Source organism: Salmo salar, chromosome ssa23 (assembly GCF_905237065.1).
Source record: "Salmo salar chromosome ssa23, Ssal_v3.1, whole genome shotgun sequence".
Classification (NCBI taxonomy): Eukaryota; Metazoa; Chordata; class Actinopteri; order Salmoniformes; family Salmonidae; genus Salmo; species Salmo salar.
In genome coordinates, this window is record NC_059464.1 from 11,245,927 (window position 1) to 11,265,860 (window position 19,934).

Below are 19,934 nucleotides of genomic sequence, written 5' to 3' on the forward strand. Positions count from 1 at the left end.
AGGAACTACATCGCAGTGCTAGCTGTGCCACTAGAGATCCTGGTTCGAGTCCAAGCTCCGTCGACCAGCCGGCCGCGACCGGGAGACCAATGGGGCGGCGCCCAATTTGCCCAGCTTCGTTAGGGGAGGGTTCGGCCGGCAGGGATGTCCTTGTCCCATCGCGCTCTAGCGACTCCTGTGGTGGACCGAGCGCATACACGGTCGCCTGGTTTACGGTGTTTTCTCGGACACATTGGTGTCTTCCGGGTTAAGCAGGCATTGTGTCAAGAAGCAGTGCGGCTTGGTTGGGTCGTGTTTCGGGGGACGCACGGCTCTCAACCTTTGCCTCCCCCGAGTCCGTATGGGAGTTGCAGCGATGAGACAAGACTGTAACTACCAATTGGATACTACAAAATTGGGGGAAAGAAGGGGTAATATACATTTTTTACAAGTAAACATTTTAAATATGAATATTGGATTTGAGTAATTGGTTTACACCAACATTGCTTGAAGAGCATGTGTCATACACAAGGAGTTAACACAGCGAGGACTATGGCACTGACTGAATCGCTTCCTGTTTACTCTTTAACTCTTTCTTTCTCCCTGTCTTTCTATCTCTCCTTCCAGTGGTGGACCCACATGAAAAGACCTCTTCCCCCATCCCTGAGCCCCCCGGCCCAGCCGACCAGCTGGCCGTTCCCCCCCTACGTCGGAGGAAGGACCGCCCCCAGGTGCTGAACTTGAGCAATGCAGAGATGGCCGGGGTGCTGCGGCCCAGGCCGGGCCGACTGGACAGCCCTAGCAACCGTTACGCCGGGGACTGGAGCCGCTGTGGAGAGAGCTACTTCCCCTCTCCTCGGTCCCGGGTGGAGAATGACTATGCTGATGTTCCTTCTGAGGATATGGAGGTCACTGAAGAGGAACTGGAGGGGGTAGAGGACAAGGGACAGGAAGGAGGAGAGGAGCAGAGACAGGAATGGTTACTGGACAGGGGACAGGCAGAGCCAGCCACAGCCAAACAGGAGCCCCTGCTACCCGAGGAGGTGATGGAAGGACCTGTAGACGTGGAGAAAGAGGAGAGGGAAGCGGAGGAGGAGAGAGCAGCAGAGAGGAGAGTGGAGGAGAGCGATGGCTCCAGTGGCAGTCAACCGTCAGATGACAGGGTGTGTGATGATGAGGATGATGATGATGATGATGATGATAAGCGCATCCTGCCCCTCCATCTCCCCAAAGAGCACACGTACCAGGCCTACATGAAGATCCAGGACATCAGCCCTGTGCTCAGCAACAAGGTCAACCTGCGAGACCTGCAGGAGAGCATCGACACGCTTATAGGCAACCTGGAGAGAGAACTCAACAAGAACAAGCTCAACGTCGGCTACTGACTCAACACACACACAGCTCAACAGGATACTGACTCAAACACACGCCCCCAATGGCGGGGGGGGGGGGCTTAACTATTCTAGGAGCTCAAGACTGGAGTTGTTGAGGTTCAGGAATTGGGCCGCAGGGTCGCCGTGGTGAATCCATGACGACGCAGTGGCATGTGCACCAACAGTATTGTGCGTTCCTGCAGAACTCTGGTGTTTAGAACTCTGGTGTGTGATTGGCTGGACACTTCATTTAGCACCTACTCGCAATACATTACGGGATGTTTCATTAATGTTTTGTTTTTGTTGACTTGTTTCTGTTTGTTCTTGTCCGCTTGTGTGTTTGTTGTTGTTGCTTCTCTTCTTATTAGAAGAACCCATTGACCCCCAGGGGTGTAAACAGTGCCTTAATTGTGTGAAGGTTGGACTTTAAGGCAGGGGACAGCTTTTCTATTGAGGTACGATTATGATGTACAACAATGCACTTATGAGGCAGGCTTTATTGTATAGTAGATGAGGTTTAGGTACAGTATATGATACATGCAGTATGGCTGGCTATGTACTGGGAGGAAAGCCACCAGCTAGCGGCTAGCCCACTGAACCCTCCTCCTGGGGCACAAGGACAACGCTGCTGGGCTCTGTCGAATGGGCAGATAGGGTCTGTGGGTCTATCCCAGGCTCCATCATATACAAAGTCACAGACACAGCTGCTTGAATACGATGGAGATACACATATAAATGAGGAGATACGGGTGTTAAGTGTTTCTCTCTACTCGCTGGAACACGCAGAGTAGCTAATCTAAAGCAAATAGAAGACAGATAGAAAAATGATTTAATGTATTTGAAAAAAATAATCTGTGAATATGATGACATTGATGAAAACCATTGCTGTCTGTTTTTCTTTCATTACCTTCTCCCCAACCTCCTACATGATCTAGAAACAGACAGTGATCACTTGCGGGTTTAAAGAGGCAAAAGCCAAATATGGGAAACTTATGTTTCGGTACGTACTGCCTGAAGAACAGCAGTTCCCATGTTTCATAGAAACAGCGAGGGCTACGAGAGTCCTCTACCTAAATTCATAGATGGAAGCAAGTTTTCAGATATCCAGGGATTTAGAATGACCAGTATTTAACAAATATATGTATATATCAATGTTTTTGGAGTATATTCTTTTTTTTACAGCTAATATATATTTCCATACAGGCATATTTAAATGCTCTCCATTACCTTGTAGTATGAATCTATAGATAGTAACTGTCTCAGACTATATGTTGCGTTGCTTTGTTTCCTCCCCCTCAAGCTACCTGTACACATCTTAAACGTGCTGGACTAATGGTACAATTTTAAGCTGTAAAATAAATTAGATAGAAATATGTTCTTGCAGGATAAGAGATATTGCTATTTTTGTTATATTTTTTTTGTACATATTTGCCATCTGTTTTTGTCGCTGGTTAGTCTGAGCTGTGTACATATTTGTGTTTTAAAGGTACTGATGAGCATTGTTGCATGGTCAAAAGCTTTAAACTGACATAAACAAGTATATTTCCCATCTCCTGAGATTATCGTATCATATTTATGTGTACATAATTATTTAAAATGTGTTCCTATCGCACTCTTTTGTCCTCCCTTTGGCAGCTGCTCGCGCACACATACTAACAACAAGGTTGTTCAAACTGACATTAAATTCAAATAATAAAACAAAGGAAAATCATTCAGTTAGCTAGCTAATCCCTGAGGCTATGGCAGTGCAGTCGTTTCTGATGGTGATGGGAAAACTATCCAGTGTCAAGCTGTGGTTGTGTCCGAAATGACACCATATTCCCTACATAGTGCACTACTTTTGAACAAAGCCCTACATGCCATTACATAAGTATGTTTTTCTGGTTGAAATTCTGGTCTGGCACTGGTTCCTTACCTCCAGGCATGGATGGCGTGTAGACTGGAGGTTCAGTTTGAAAGGTTCAGCAGAGTGCCAGTAGAGTCTAACAGCTGTTTATCACTCACAGGGAAGACACACACACACTCACAGGGAAGACACACGCACTCACAGGCGACTAAGCTAGTCAAGTATCATCTCCGTCTCTTTTCACTCTCTATGAGCTTCCTTTTCTCCGTCTCTATCAATGCATTCCTTCCTCTCTCGATCTTGTGCCAGATGTCCACATGCAAAGTGCACACATACATAATTGTCTGTGTGTACTGTACTCTTCTTGTTTTTGTAATAATCGTTTCGTTTCATCTTTGTCCTGTCTGTCTCTTGGAAATAGAGAGCTATGATGAAAGTGTCACTAAACAGAATATTACTTTGTACTGATCGTGAGAAATGTATGGTCATATTAAATTATATATTTCACGTGTCTTTGCGTCTTTCTGGTTACAACATTTATTCCATTTGATTTCAATCATTTTCTGAGGCCAAATGATTGCCCTGTTGAGAGTAAAGTGGACCAAGTAAAACAGTGAAGCATTCCATTTTGAGATGCATGTGTCTTTTATACACCATTTTGCTATTCACTTTTGACAATTTATTACAATGTCATAACACTAAAACAACAGTAAATATTGGATCTTAGTTTCTACTGTGTTGCTTCCTGGAAATCTATTGTGATTTCCTGTTTTATTTTAATTAGTGATTTAGATGTTGAGTTCTGCAGGAATTTTTGTTAATCTATTTTCGCTAACAGTTGGAGCAAAGCAATAAATCACAAGAAAGAAGAGAAAAGTTCCTGGCTTCTTCCAAATGATTTTGGGAATTGCCCCTGTACTCTGTGGGAATCTCCCGGTGCACAACACTGCTTCGGGGACATTCCCAAAAGACAGCCCTCATCATAGTAGCCCTGTTGAGTGGCCCATCCCAAGTGGTAACATTACAATTATAAACACCTTCAGCAGTGAGTGAACATAGAATTCCAGATGATCCAGTGAAATTTGAGCTGTAAATGGTTTTGTAACTTTTTTGATTTAATGGGCGTTCGTGTGGCATTTTTGTTATGAACTAGGTTCATTACAGTGAAGCTTCAGGGTACAGAGTTTACCACACCAGTACTTCTGGTGACTGTAGTACTACTGTAGCCTGTGGCTATGCTTTTTATCACCCTGTGAAAAAAATCTATAATTCTCCCAGCGCTTTTGATTCAGTCTAAATCTAGATTGACATTTCAGCCCTTTTAGAGCAAGCCAAAGTTTTCATAGAGAATATCAAGTTGTATATCATTTCAGGTTATACTGTATTACGTGCTTGTCTGAGTGTCAAGTAGGCAACAGTTTGTCTCCGTGCCCTTAAGAAAGTTTTAAAGCTGTTATTTCAAGATATATAACTATGATGTAACTATATGAATAAGCAGGTAAGTGTTATAAAGTATTGTAAAGGTACACTGTCTACCAGCTCTCACAGTCTCACATCAGAATTTGATGTTCATCCATGTTTCTCAAACGTCAAATTTCAAAATGTTTAAGGTTAAATTTAGGCATTACCTCAACATTTTTAAGGTTTGGATTAAGTTCAGGCATTAACTCCAAATTCTTAAGGTTAGACATTAACTCAGAATGGTTAAGGTAAGTGTTAAGGTTTGGGATAGGCTTAAAACTAAAATATCAAAAATGACTTTCTATCACTGGATTTGAACTTGCAACCTTTGGAATCGGAGGCAGATGCAAGACCTACTTGAAAGTAACAATGCTCATTGTTGCCCATAGTGGCCACTTTCCATGTCATCTCCTGACGACCTCAGACATAGATGGATGTTGAATACGGACTTGTATCACGGTTGACCTGGCTGACACTGTCCTGTACACAGAACAATTTACTGATATCTTCCACTTTTATTTAGGTACAGTAGGCTACAGTTGGCAGACCCATAATCAAACATCAAAATTCTATTTTAAAACTATTTCCTAAACTTATAACGTTTGATCGCTTCCCCTTTGAAGTAGTTTTCTCTGTCATCTTAATGAAATAAGCAAATTGAAACTCCGTATGAGGAGACAAAGACCAGGTAGACATAACTCTAGTTTGTTTTGTCAGTGAGGGCCGCAGCCGTCACTTGATATCAGCCCGTCTGTTGGAGTGAACTCATCTATCTTTTGATCATTTTCTGGAGGGAGAGGGAGAAGGAGAGAGAGCGATATAGGTCTCTTTGAAACTAGGCCTACTCCATCCGTGTCCCTCAACCTCCCTAAACCCTCCTTAGATAAGCATCAGTGGCTACATTTAGATAGGCAGCCCAATTCTGATATGTTTTCCACTAATTAGTCTTTTTTACTTCAACTCTTTCCACGGCAGATCTTTTTCAGAGCTGATCTGGTTGATCAAAAGACCAATTACTGAATTTAAGATCAGAATTGTGCTGCCTGTGTAAACTCAGCCTCTGCGTGTGTTGCTTAAGCAACCCTCTCTCTCAAGGAGGGAGGAGAGAAAAAAAAACACAACTTCAGTTAAGTATATTCTCAGAAGTCTAGAACAGGATTATTATACACTGCTCAAAAAAATAAAGGGAACACTTAAACAACACAATGTAACTCCAAGTCAATCACACTTCTGTGAAATCAAACTCTCCACTTAGGAAGCAACACTGATTGACAATAAATTTCACATGCTGTTGTGCAAATGGAATAGACAACAGGTGGAAATTATAGGCAATTTGCAAGACACCCCCAATAAAGGAGTGGTTCTGCAGGTGGGGACCACAGACAACTTCTCAGTTCCTATGCTTCCTGGCTGATGTTTTGGTCACTTTTGAATGCTGGCGGTGCTTTCACTCTAGTGGTAGCATGAGACGGAGTCTACAACCCACACAAGTGGCTCAGGCAGTTCAGCTCATCCAGGATGGCACATCAATGCGAGCTGTGGCAAGAAGGTTTGCTGTGTCTGTCAGCGTAGTGTCCAGAGCATGGAGGCGCTACCAGGAGACAGGCCAGTACATCAGGAGACATGGAGGAGGCCATAGGAGGGCAACAACCCAGCAGCAGGACCGCTACCTCCGCTTTTGTGCAAGGAGGAGCAGGAGGAGCACTGCCAGAGCCCTGCAAAATGACCTCCAGCAGGCCACAAATGTGCATGTGTCTGCTCAAACGGTCAGAAACAGACTCCATGAGGGTGGTATGAGGGCCCGACGTCCAGAGGTGGGGGTTGTGCTTACAGCCCAACACCGTGCAGGACATTTGGCATTTGCCAGAGAACACCAAGATTGGCAAATTTGCCACTGGCGCCCTGTGCTCTTCACAGATGAAAGCAGGTTCACACTGAGCACGTGACAGACGTGACAGAGTCTGGAGAAGCCGTGGAGAACGTTCTGCTGCCTACAACATCCTCCAGCATGACCGGTTTGGAGGTGGGTCAGTCATGGTGTGGGGTGACATTTCTTTGGGGGGCCGCACAGCCCTCCATGTGCTCGCCAGAGGTAGCCTGACTGCCATTAGGTACCAAGATGAGATCCTCAGACCCCTTGTGAGACCATATGCTGGTGCGGTTGGCCCTGGGTTCCTCCTAATGCAAGACAATGCTAGACTTCATGTGGCCGGAGTGTGTCAGCAGTTCCTGCAAGAGGAAGGCATTGATGCTATGGACTGGCCCGCCCGTTCCCCAGACCTGAATCCAATTGAGCACATCTGGGACATCATGTCTCGCTCCATCCACCAACGCCACGTTGCACCACAGACTGTCCAGGAGTTGGCGGATGCTTTAGTCCAGGTCTGGGAGGAGATCCCTCAGGAGACCATCCGCCACCTCATCAGGAGCATGCCCAGGCGTTGTAGGGAGGTCATACAGGCACGTGGAGGCCACACACACACTACTGAGCCTCATTTTGACTTGTTTTAAGGACATTACATCAAAGTTGGATCAGCCTGTAGTGTGGTTTTCCACTTTAATTTGGAGTGTGACTCCAAATCCAGACCTCCATGGGTTGATAAATTGGATTTCCATTGATTATTTTTGTGTGATTTTGTTGTCAGCACATTCAACTATGTAAAGAAAAACGTATTTAATACGATTATTTCTTTCATTCAGATCTAGGATGTGTTGTTTAAGTGTTCCCTTTATTTTTTTGAGCAGTATACATTACATCAAGTATTAATTAGAAAAAAAACACAGCATAAAAAAATCTCTCTGGTCACCGTTCAGAGAAGCAGAACTGGCACTGCGGGATGAACAGTGGGGATGAACCCCAGCACCAGTTCTGCTTACCAAAAGTGGCCTACTAGCAGCGGCATAACGTAGTTTCTCTGGACCGCCAAAAGGACAAAGTTTGCCTCCCTAAAATATCATCCAATTTCATGAAAAACCAGATCAAAGTATGATGACCAAAGTATGATTTTTTTTTTGCTTCTCCATTGATAAAGTTTGATCATAAAGTTACTAGTCCCTTCCCCCATGTCAAATACTTGCATTCAGGAGGCGGGATTATTAAGGGGATAGGGTGACATCACCCGCTCTCATTTTAACACACCAATGGTAACATGATATTCTCTTACCTAATTTAAACAAGTACAGCCTTGTAACCAACATCGGAGAAGCCATGTTTGAGGAGGGGCATGGTTTATGTAGCTAGATAGCTACTCTACTGGTGCCAAAATTTGACTGTGGGTGTCAGCAAATAAAAGTTTACACTATTCATATATGGCAAACACTTCTATGTCTTCCCGTTGATCTTTGTCTGGTGTTAGCTAGTTACGGGCTAGCTAGGTCTTCAGCCAGCATGGAACAAAAGAGGGGAAAAGATCATTCAAAACTCTGACACAGTTGTCATGTCAACACATCCGTCAGTGATGATGTAAAATGCATCACTAGAGACATGCCAAACGGGAGATGTATAAAAAAATATGATATCAATAGCTATGTTTCCATCCAATTGGTGACAGATTTTCATGTGAATGTTCTAAAATCCACATAACTGATAATAATCCGTAAGTGATGACGTAGAACTTTTTTGCTTAAGTTTTCATGTACCGAATAAAAGTCTAATAATGTTCCATCGCTTTTTCAACTCTACTGATAGTTTTGTTAAATAGCAAATATGCCTAGTCTGGTCTTGACACGTGCTCTAGCCAACAGTTCGCAGATACAGTGCGGGTAGGTTAGTCTACATGATGACATTATTATGGAATATTTACATTTTTCAAATGGCAGTCAAGCATCGATCATCATGTCACCACAATAAGACCCTCAACATTTATTGGAAAGGAGCATCAAGCTCATACAGTGCACTTTCACCATCCTTTGAAGTTCAGCATAACTTATTTCATCTGTAGCCTAATAAACTGCATGGTTTCCCAAGTCGTAGTGGGAGGAGCACACACCATATCATCGCGCGATGCCCCCAAAAAATTCTCCCAAAACATTATGGGTGGTATTTCAGTCAATCAAACGGCTATTTTACATGGGAATCAGAATGACTGTTCAGGACCTTTAATACAGTGCTCCATATACAAAATCTTACATGAAACAAATTCTGTACATGGAAAATATCATTGTTGAAAGATTGCATACACCTTAGTGCTAGTTAGATAACCAACTCAGACAATGTTGTACCTTTGATACAGGAGAACGGACTGTCGTTGGATAGGCTAGCTAATTATTCCCTGTCAGAGGTAAAATTGTATGTCTACCATAGACCATTTAAAATAGAACAACACTTCTACTCATGGGTGGCCAAAAATAAGTACTGAAAGCCACCCTCCCACTAAGCCATGCCTCAAATATAATGTGCCTCTATCATAGACCAGTTAAACTGGAACAGAAATTCCACTCACGGGTGGCCAAAATTAACTAACTGAAAGCCACTAAGCCACACCTCCAATATAATGACCCAGTGTGCCTTGCCTTTGTCGAGTGAATTGTAGAGTTACAGGCCACATCACGCCTGCAAGTAGGGTTGCAGGATTCGTGTGACTTTCCCAGATTTCCTGCTTATTCCCTTCCAATTGGGATTTCTGGAAGTCCTAGGAAATGTGGAAAACATATTAACATTTTACAACCATACCTGCAAGTCACATTATGCTGGCTTACAAAGTGAAGTGAAGTGTAATTGCTATTAGAATCCAACCAGTGTTATGATATCCAACAGTACATTTTTATTCAAGCGCAACCTGCATTCAAAATTGTGAGGAAACTACTTAAGCCATTTAAACTGGGCAACCATTTCAGTAACAGTTTCAACAAATCTGACTGATTGGATTAGTTTAGATACATGTATGTTATTTATCTTTGTGTAGCATAATATTAATAAATCAATCAATCAATGTACTTGCAAAAGCACAGACTGAAGAGGATGAGTTGAGGTGCCCTAATGACATAGGTGTAAAGTAAACTTTCACTCCCTCCTCTCTACATTCTCATCTTCTGTCTCTGCTGCTAAAGCCACTTTCTACCACTCTAAATTCCAAGCATCTGCCTCTAACCCTAGGAAGCTCTTTGCTACCTTCTCTTCCCTCCTGAATCCTCCTCCCCCTCCCCCCCCCCCCTCCCTCTCTGCGGATGACTTCGTCAACCATTTTGAAAAGAAGGTTGACGATATCCGATCCTCGTTTGCTAAGTCAAACGACACCGCTGGTCCTGCTCACACTGCCCTACCCTGTGCTTTGACCTCTTTCTCCCCTCTCTCTCCAGATGAAATCTCGCGTCTTGTGACGGCCGGCCGTCCAACAACCTGCCCACTTGACCCTATCCCCTCCTCTCTTCTCCAGACCATTTCCGGAGACCTTCTCCCCTTCCTCACCTCGCTCATCAACTCATCCTTGACCGCTGGCTACGTCCCTTCCGTCTTCAAGAGAGCGAGAGTTGCACCCCTTCTGAAAAAAACCTACACTCGATCCCTCCGATGTCAACAACTACAGACCAGTATCCGTTCTTTCTTTTCTCTCCAAAACTCTTGAACGTGCCGTCCTTGGCCAGCTCTCCTGCTATCTCTCTCAGAATGACCTTCTTGATCCTAATCAGTCAGGTTTCAAGACTGGGCATTCAACTGAGACTGCTCTTCTCTGTGTCACGGAGGCTCTCCGCACTGCTAAAGCTAACTCTCTCTCCTCTGCTCTCATCCTTCTAGATCTATCTGCTGCCTTTGATACTGTGAACCATCAGATCCTCCTCTCCACCCTCTCCGAGTTGGGCATCTCCGGCGCGGCCCACGCTTGGATTGCGTCCTACCTGACAGGTCGCTCCTACCAGGTGGCGTGGCGAGAATCTGTCTCCGCACCATGCGCTCTCACCACTGGTGTCCCCCAGGGCTCTGTTCTAGGCCCTCTCCTATTCTCGCTATACACCAAGTCACTTGGCTCTGTCATATCCTCACATGGTCTCTCCTATCATTGCTATGCAGACGACACACAATTAATCTTCTCCTTTCCCCCTTCTGATAACCAGGCGGCGAATCGCATCTCTGCATGTCTGTCAGACATATCAGTGTGGATGACGGATCACCAGCTCAAGCTGAACCTCGGCAAGACGGAGCTGCTCTTCCTCCCGGGGAAGGACTGCCCGTTCCATGATCTCGCCATCACGGTTGATAACTCCCTTGTGTCCTCCTCCCAGAGTGCTAAGAACCTTGGCGTGATCCTGGACAACACCCTGTCGTTCTCCACTAACATCAAGGCGGTGACCCGATCCTGTAGGTTCATGCTCTACAACATTCGCAGAGTACGACCCTGCCTCACACAGGAAGCAGCGCAGGTCCTAATCCAGGCACTTGTCATCTCCCGTCTGGATTACTGCAACTCGCTGTTGGCTGGGCTCCCTGCCTGTGCAGGGAGCCCTACAACTCATCCAGAACGCCGCAGCCCGTCTGGTGTTCAACCTTCCCAAGTTCTCTCACGTCACCCCGCTCCTCCGCTCTCTCCACTGGCTTCCAGTTGAAGCTCGCATCCGCTACAAGACCATGGTGATTGCCTACGGAGCTGTGAAGGGAACAGCACCTCCATACCTTCAGGCTCTGATCAGGCCCTACACCCAAACAAGGGCACTGCGTTCATCCACCTCTGGCCTGCTGGCCCCCCTACCTCTGAGGAAGCACAGTTCCCGCTCAGCCCAGTCAAAACTGTTCGCTGCTCTGGCACCCCAATGGTGGAACAAGCTCCCTCACGACGCCAGGACAGCGGAGTCAATCACCACCTTCCGGAGACACCTGAAACCCCACCTCTTTAAGGAATACCTAGGATAGGATAAAGTAATCCTTCTAACCCCCCCTTAAAAGATTTAGAAGCACTATTGTAAAGTGGTTGTTCCACTGGATATCATAAGGTGAATGCACCAATTTGTAAGTCGCTCTGGATAAGAGCGTCTGCTAAATGACAATGTAAATGTAAATGTAAGTAACAAACAGTACCCCCAAGATAGGTAAGATGGTGGATTGAACACAGCGGTGCAGATCGCCTCAAGATAAAAACGTAATATTCAATATCTGTATGTTAGACTAAATATTAGCACTTTACACTCTCATGGGTAATAACATTTCAATCTGGATAACAACACACACAAGGCTATAAAAATGTATCAAAAATGTTACGAAAACAAGCAATACCCAAACATGACGGAGAGTAAACAAGGAGAACCAATCTCCAAAAGAAAACCCTACTCCTCGACGAACACAGACAATGTATGCTTTCACCACCGGGAATGGTAATGGTGGAAAAAGATCTGTTAAAATTGATAAATGACAAACGGGGCATACTTGAATTAGTCAGTAAAGATATAAAGGAGTTGAAGGCAAAGCTCAAAGAAACAAACAAGCCTTAAGGGACAGTCAATAAGATTGAAAAGGACGTTAATGAACTTAAAAAAGGGAACATCTTTCTGTGAGAAGCCTTACTTGACATACAGACCAGATCTATGAGGTTAAATCTGGTACTTACTGGTATCCAAGAAAAAGATGGCGAAGTTCCTGAAAATGTTGTGAAGGAAATCTTTCTTTACCGTGCTTCAAATCCCACGCAAAGCTGTCGACAAAATCCAACTCGAACGTGTACACCGTTTCTGACAGAGAGGACAGGAATGCCAAAAAGATCAAGGACATCAACCACCCGAGCCACGGCCTGTTCACCCCGGTATCATCCAGAAGGCGAGGTCAATACAGGTGCATCAAAGCTGGGACCGAGAGACTGAAAAACAGCTTCTATCTCAAGGCCATCAGACTGTTAAATTGCAATCACTAACCGGCTACCACCCGGCTACGCAACCCTGCACCTTAGAGGCTGCTGCCCTACATACATAAACATGGAATCACTGGCAACTTTAATAATGGAACACTAGTCACTTTAATAATATTTACATACTGCTTTACTCATCTCATATGTATATACTGTATTCTATTCCAATGTATTTTAGTCAATGCCACTCCGACATTGCTCCTCCTAATATTTAGATATTTCTCTATTCCACTCTTTTACTTTTAGATTTGTGTATTGTTTTCAATTGTTAGATACTACTGCACTGTTGGAGCTTGGAACACAAGCATTTCGCTACACCCGGAATAACATCTGCTAAATTTGTGTATATGACTAATACAATTAGATTTGATTTGAACTGCATATTGATAACCAAATGTTCCGAGACAGAAAGACTACTCCATGGCTATTCTAAATATTACAAAATTCCCATAGAGGAGTCGAATAATGGAACACCCAGTACTAGCCATGGTAGGAATTGTAATAAAATATATACATAGAAAAGTAATAAAATACATACATAGAAAAGCAATAAAATACAACATTTGTTAAAGTAATAAACTACAACTACACCATACAATTTTTTTACTAGAATAAATTCATTTTCTGAACACCCCACAACATTAACTACATATGAAACCTTAAAGAAAACAGATTTTCCCACCTCAGGCTTTAAAGCCCTTTTATTATTGTCCATCTTTGTCTGATATGGAGACCAATTTTCTTCAACCCCATCACAGACAATATGGAAGTTGTCTGAATATGATTATAAAATATACTTGTTATAAAATCAACATGTATCTAATGCTCATGTGCACCCCAAAACCAATTCAATGATTATAAATATGAAATGATTTTGCTATATTGAACCCTGAAATAGAAACATTATGTGTCAGCGGGCTCATCATTTAAAAAAAAAAAATGCTTTCAATTCAGAATTTTAACATAAATCTAATCTCCTTGGGATTGTCCTTAACATTTCAGACTGAGCTCAGAAAACATCAAATTCATATTTATTCATCTTTGCCATTTTTTTGAACAAATATTGTCATTTGACGGGATTCGGACTAGGGTGACGGGGTTGAATACTGTAATGGGGTTGAAGAGACACATCGGTTTCCATATTAACTAGTCTAGTTTACTGTCAAAATCCCTCCATGATTTACCCCCAAAACATTGCATTTTATTGTATGCAACCATGTAATAAGGGCATTAGATATATTTAGAATAATCTGGGTTTTATTAACCGAACTGCAATAAATATTGAAACAAATAAAAACACATCAGGCATTAGAGTAATTAATAACATTCAACAGGTTTCATCAGAAAAGTTCAACGCGTCATCAAACTGTAGGAAAAGTTTCCAAGTTCAATTAGAACACTAGAACAGCTGTAACTACAGCACTAGTGTCAGCATGACTATCCTTCCTCTCAGGAGCTCCATATTCATTCATTCATGGTTTTCTTCCTGAGAGTCTGGCCCACACATCTATCTCAACCTCTACGTGGCGGGATGTCACACGCTGTGGGGGTGGAATCATCTCAAGGACTTCATCAAACTGATACCAGTCGATGTCATCTCGAGAAGGCCAGAGAAATCTGTTTGGTCCTACGCCATGCACACATTTCACTTGTACACTCATTTCATCCGTGCCGAGGATGATGCCTGGATAAAGGTCATCATCACATTACACTACAAACCACTGCCCAAGAAGACCTGGATTTCCCCACTGGATTTCGTCCACAGGTTGTGGATTTTCCTCATTGGCTGGCTGTTCTGGATCAGCCAGGACCTTCTGCCTGAAACTGAAGTGCTGTGTGTTAAAGCATGTACAGTTTAGGTCCTTCTTTGTTGAACAAAGGCAGCTGACATCATGAGACATCAGTTCACCAGGAGCAAGGGTGATGACCTGGTGTATTCTCATGGTGGAGGGCACTATTTTTATTGGGCTTGGCATAATCTCCATCGAACGTTCAACATCGGAACAGCTTCACTGATGTGTCTGTCTCACTGAGGGCATTGTAAAGCTCCTGTGCATCACTGATATCACGGCCCTTAGCCACCAACCTGTCCCCCGTTCTCTTCAACGTTCCTCCCACACCATCAGGAGCCACTTTTCCTCGGCATGACTCAAAAAAGTTCCATGTACCAACTTTGAATCCACGTTTGTGTAATTCTGTTGTGAAAAGCAGAACGTTGCCTCTCTGCTTATACTGTGCGCAAGGCTAAAAAAGTGCAGTACAGACACTTGTGGATCTAGAGCGACTTAAAGGAACAACTGAAGTTAAGAGCCTTGCCCAGCTCTCCTACCACTAGGTTACCTGCCTTAAAATATATTTTTTGTTCACATGGAACACATTACAGCATGTTTCATAAGTGAATATACACAATATATAATGTATAATATATTGAATAATTCATTTGTTTAGATGCAATATTCATAAATAAAGTAAATAACTCTACCCTGTCACAAATTTACAACCCCGTTACGATGAAACATGTGACAGGGTTGAGTGTGTCGGGGTTGAGTTTTTTTATTCAAAATGGCCTCTGCTCCTCTTGTGGTGAAGGACAGGAGACCGCATGGTGTGCATGAAATTAATAGATTGTATATTTTTTTCATGTAACTGGGTTGAGTTGGTCAGCTCGACGATCCCCACCTGACTTTAAAAAACAACAAACTACAGATATAAAAGAATGTGATTACTTGCCTGTTTCTGTACCATGCAGTTGAAAATTGTTGAATGATGTCACTTCCTGTTGATGATGGCACATAAGGGTGGACTGATCATTTTTATTGGCGGAGTTTTGTTGGCGTGACTGGGTTGAGTGTAGACTGAGGGACAGAGCTAAATTGTGTGATTTTAATCAATAATCATGCATTTATTTGATAAAAATACTTTCTCAACAAAAGAACACAAATATATGTTTGCATTAATGGCAAAAGTTATGAATTATGTGCACATATTAATATTAATTCCCCAAGTAAAAATTAAGTGAAAGGCCTGGGGACATGACACAATTTTTAGTGTTGGTTAAAAAATGGATTTTTTAATAATAAAGTTTAAATTAATGCTATGTCTATTTCAATTCATTATACTGGACATTTCAATTTATATATAAAATCTTTTAACATTTCATTTTGGTGACCCAATACTTGAAATATAATATAAAAAGTCAGAGGGACTGAAATATTACCCGAGCCCAAGAATTACCCATATTTAATGCAAATCAAGGTGAGGGCGATTGATCTGCTTCTGTTCTGTGAATGGCACTGTGTGCTCTTTTCGAAGGATGGGACCCGGTTTATTGGGGGCCCTGGGATCCAGGGGGATGTGGGTGGTCTGGGATGACAACCGAACTTGGGATGGGGAGGGGTTTTAGTGGGTGGAATAGTGGGGAAAGACTCATGTGAAGGCCCAATTACAGAGGAAGAACTATATTGTCTTGATGCACTGATTCCATGGCACATGGTTTATGAACTGACACGCAAAACGATGCTGGATTCAAAACTTTGAATTATTATTCAAAATTATTGCAACCAATATAATGTTATATATCTGAGGGATACAACCTTCCCAGCTCTGCAGATTTTGCTGCGAAGAGACAGAGTCATTAGATCATTTAATTTGGTACTGTCCATATGTAGCTCGTTTTTGGTAACATGTCCAGGAATACCTGACGAATAGCAAGATTTATCTGGAGCTAACTCTGCAGAGAGCACTACTGGGTGATTTGAAAAGTCATAGTCAATCGATCAATAATATAACAATACTTTTAACAAAAATATTTATCTTTAATTTACAATCTGTAGAAACTATGAGAATAGAAAGGTTCAGAACTTTTGTCAAACATCACAGCACAGTTGACAAATGTATGGCAAATAGAAATCCAATATGGATGGTGTTAAGAGATAGATGGGAGGGGTTGAATGGAGCTGGAAGGTGGGACCAATAACAACAAGATAACTAATGTAAAATATACTGTATCTGTAAAATATCTATAGGTTCAGAATGTTTGTGAAGCAGCACAATTAAAAATATGTGGCATATAGAAATCAAACTGGATGGACATCAGAAATAGATGGGAAAGATTGAGGGTAAAGGAAAGACAGGACTAAAAACAAACAAAATATAACTATTGTAAAATAGAATGTGTCCGTAAAATGGAAATAGTATGTATAAGCTGGAAGTAGAAGCCTATGTGTTGTTGTTCATTAGATTACTCCAATTAGGGAAGGGATGATATGGTTAGTGGAAAATAATAAAGGAAAATATATTTGAAAAATATATGATATATATATATATATATATATATGTGTGTATTTATATGCATGTATGTACATGTATGTGTATATGTATGTATATTTATGTATATGTGTGTATGTACAGTAAAAGTCAGAAGTTTGGACACACCTACTCTAATCAGTTTTTCTTTATTTGTACTATTTTCTACATTGTACAATAATAGTGAAGACATCAAAACTATGAAATAACACATATGGAATCATGTAGTAACCCAAAAAAAGTGTTAAACAAATCAAAATATATTGTATATTTCAGATTTTTCAAAGTAGACACCCTTTGCCTTGATGACAGTTTTGCACACTTTTGGCATTCTCTCAACCAGCTTCACATGGAATGCTTTTCCAACAGTCATGTAGGAGTTCTTGTTGGCTGCTTTTCCTTCACTCTGCGGTCCAACTCATCCCAAACCATCTCAATTGGGTTAAGGTCGGGTGATTGTTAGAAGGCAGGTCATCTGATGCAGCACTCCATCACTTTCCTTCTTGGTCAAATAGCCCTTACACAGCCTGGAGGTGTGTTGGGTCATTGTCCTGTTGAAAAACAAATGATAGTCCCACTAAGCGCAAACCAGATGGGATGGCGTATCGCTGCAGAATGCTCTGGTAGCCATGCTGGATCAGTGTGCCTTGAATTCTAAATAAATCACAAACGGTGGGAACCACACACGGTGAAAACCACACAAGCAGAGATCATCCGTTTACCTGCTCTGCGTCTCACAAAGACACGGCGGTTAGTACCAGAAATCTCAAATTTGGACTGATTAGACCAAAGGACAGATTTCCACCGGTCTAATGTCCATTGGTCCTGTTTCTTGGCCCAAGCAAGTCTCTTCTTATTATTGGTGTCCTTTAGTAGAGGTTTCTTTGCAGCAATTCGACCATGAAGACCTGATTCACGCATTTATTTGGGCTGCAATCTGAGGTGCAGTTAACTGATGAACTTATCCTCTGCAGCAGAAGTAACACTGGTTCTTCCTTTCCTGTGGCAGTCCTCATGAGAGCCAGTTCCATATTAGCGCTTGATGGTTTTAGCGACTGTACTTGAAGAAACTTTGAAAGTTCTTGACATTTTCCGGATTGACTGACACTCACATCTTAAAGTAAGGATGGGCTGTCATTTCTCTTTGCTTGTTTGAGCTGTTCTTGCCATAATATGGACTTGGTCTTTTACCAAATAGGGCTATTTTCTGTATACCACCCCTACCTTGTCACAACACAACTGATTGGCTCAAACGCATTAAGAAGGAAAGAAATTCCACAAATTAACTTTCAACAAGGCACACCTGTTAATTGAAATGCATTCAAGGTGGTGGAAGCTGGTTGAGAGAATGCCAAGAGTGTGCAAAGCTGTCATGAAGGCAAAGGTTGGCAACTTTTAAGAATATTAAATATCAAATAACACTTTTTATTTGTGTTATTTCATAGTGTTGAAGTCTTCATTATTATTCTACAATGTAGAAAACAGTAAAAAAATAAAGAAAAAACATGGAATGAGTAGGTGTGTCCAAATGTTTGGCTGGTACTGTATGTATGTATGTATGTATGTATGTATGTATGTATGTATGTATGTATGTATGTATGTATATACAGTGCATTTGAAAAGTATTCAGACGCCTTCCCTTTTTCCACATGTTGTTACGTTACAGCCTTATTTCAAAATGGATTACATTTTTTTCCTCATCAATCTAAGCAAAAACCATGCCATGAGGTTGAAGGAATTGTCCCTAGAGCGCCGACACAGGATTGTGTTGAGGCACAGATCTGGGGAATGGTACCAAAGAAAATCTGCAGCATTGAAGGTCCCCAAGAACACTGTGGCCTCAATCACTCTTAAATGGAAGAAGTTTGGAACCACCAAGACTCTCCTAGAGCTGGCCGCCCAGCCAAACTGAGCAATCGGGGGAGAAGATCCTTGGGCAGGGAGGTAACCCAGAACCCGATGGTCACTCTGACAGAGCTCCAGAGTTTCTCTGTGGAGATGGGAGAACCTTCCAGAAGGACAAACATCTTTGCAGCACTTCACCAATCAGGCCTTTATTGTAGAGTGGCCAGATGGAAGCCACTCCTCAGTAAAAGGCACATGATAACCCGCTTGGAGCTTCCAAAAGGCACCTAAAGGACTCTCAGGCCACGAGAAACAAGATTCACTAGTCTGTTGAAACCGAGAATGCCGAGCATCACGTCTGGAGGAAACCTGGCACCATCCCTAGGGTGAAGCACGGTGGTGGCAGCATCATGCTGTGGGAATGTTTTTCAGTGGCAACACTGGGAGACTAGTCAGGATTTAGGGAAAGACGAACGTAGCTAAGTACAGAGAGATCCTTGATTAAAACCTGCTCCAGAGCGCTCAGGACCTCAGATTGGGGTGAAGGTTCACCTTCCAACAGCACAACAACCCTAAGCACACAGCCAAGACAACGCAGGAGTGGCTTCGGGAAAAGTCTCTGAATGTCCTTGAGTAGCCCAAGCCCTGACTTGGAGAGACCGGAAAATAGCTGTGTAGTGATGCTCCTCATCCAACCTGACAGAGCTTGAGAGGATCTGCAGAGAAGAATGGGAGAAACTCCCCAAATACAGGTGTGCCACGCTAATAGCGTCATACCCAAGAATACTTGAGGCTGTGATCACTGCCAAAGGTGCTTCAACAAAGTATTGAGTAAAGGTTCTGAATACCTACAGTTTAAGTCGGCAGTTTACATACACTTAGGTTGGAGTCATTAAAATTCGTTCTTCAACCACTCCACAAATTTCTTGTTAAGAAACTATAGGTTTGGCAAGTCGGTTAGGACATCTACTTTGTGGTGACACAATTGTCTACAGACAGAATATTTCACTTATAATTCACTGTATCACAATTCCAGTGGGTCAGAAGTTTACATACACTAAGTTGACTGTGCCTTTAAACAGCTTGGAAAATTCCAGAAAATGATGTCATGGCTTAGAAGCTTCTGATAGGCTAATTGACATCATTTGAGTCAATTCAAGGTATACCTGTGGATGTATTTCAAGGCCTACCTTCAAACTCAGTGCCTTTTTCCTTGACATCATGGGAAAATCAAAAGAAATCAGCCAAGACCTTAGAAAAAGAATTCTAGACCTTCACACGTCTGGTTCATCCTTG

General features: G+C 42.6%; 1 protein-coding gene across 6 annotated transcripts in view; it reads left to right on the forward strand.

The window, feature by feature from the left end:
- LOC106584049 (rho GTPase-activating protein SYDE2) overlaps nucleotides 1–3,709 on the forward strand; it is an 89,020-nt gene extending 85,311 nt beyond the window's left edge. For 5 of the 6 annotated variants that reach the window (XM_014168863.2, XM_014168864.2, XM_014168859.2 and 2 more), the window contains one exon: nucleotides 607–3,709. In XM_014168863.2, coding sequence (XP_014024338.2) covers nucleotides 607–1,364 — 758 coding nt within the window. In that variant the 3' untranslated portion in view covers nucleotides 1,365–3,709. The remainder of the gene's footprint in view (nucleotides 1–606) is intronic. The other variant, XR_001323681.2, reaches the window with a different exon arrangement.
- The last annotated feature ends 16,225 nt before the right edge of the window (nucleotides 3,710–19,934 follow it).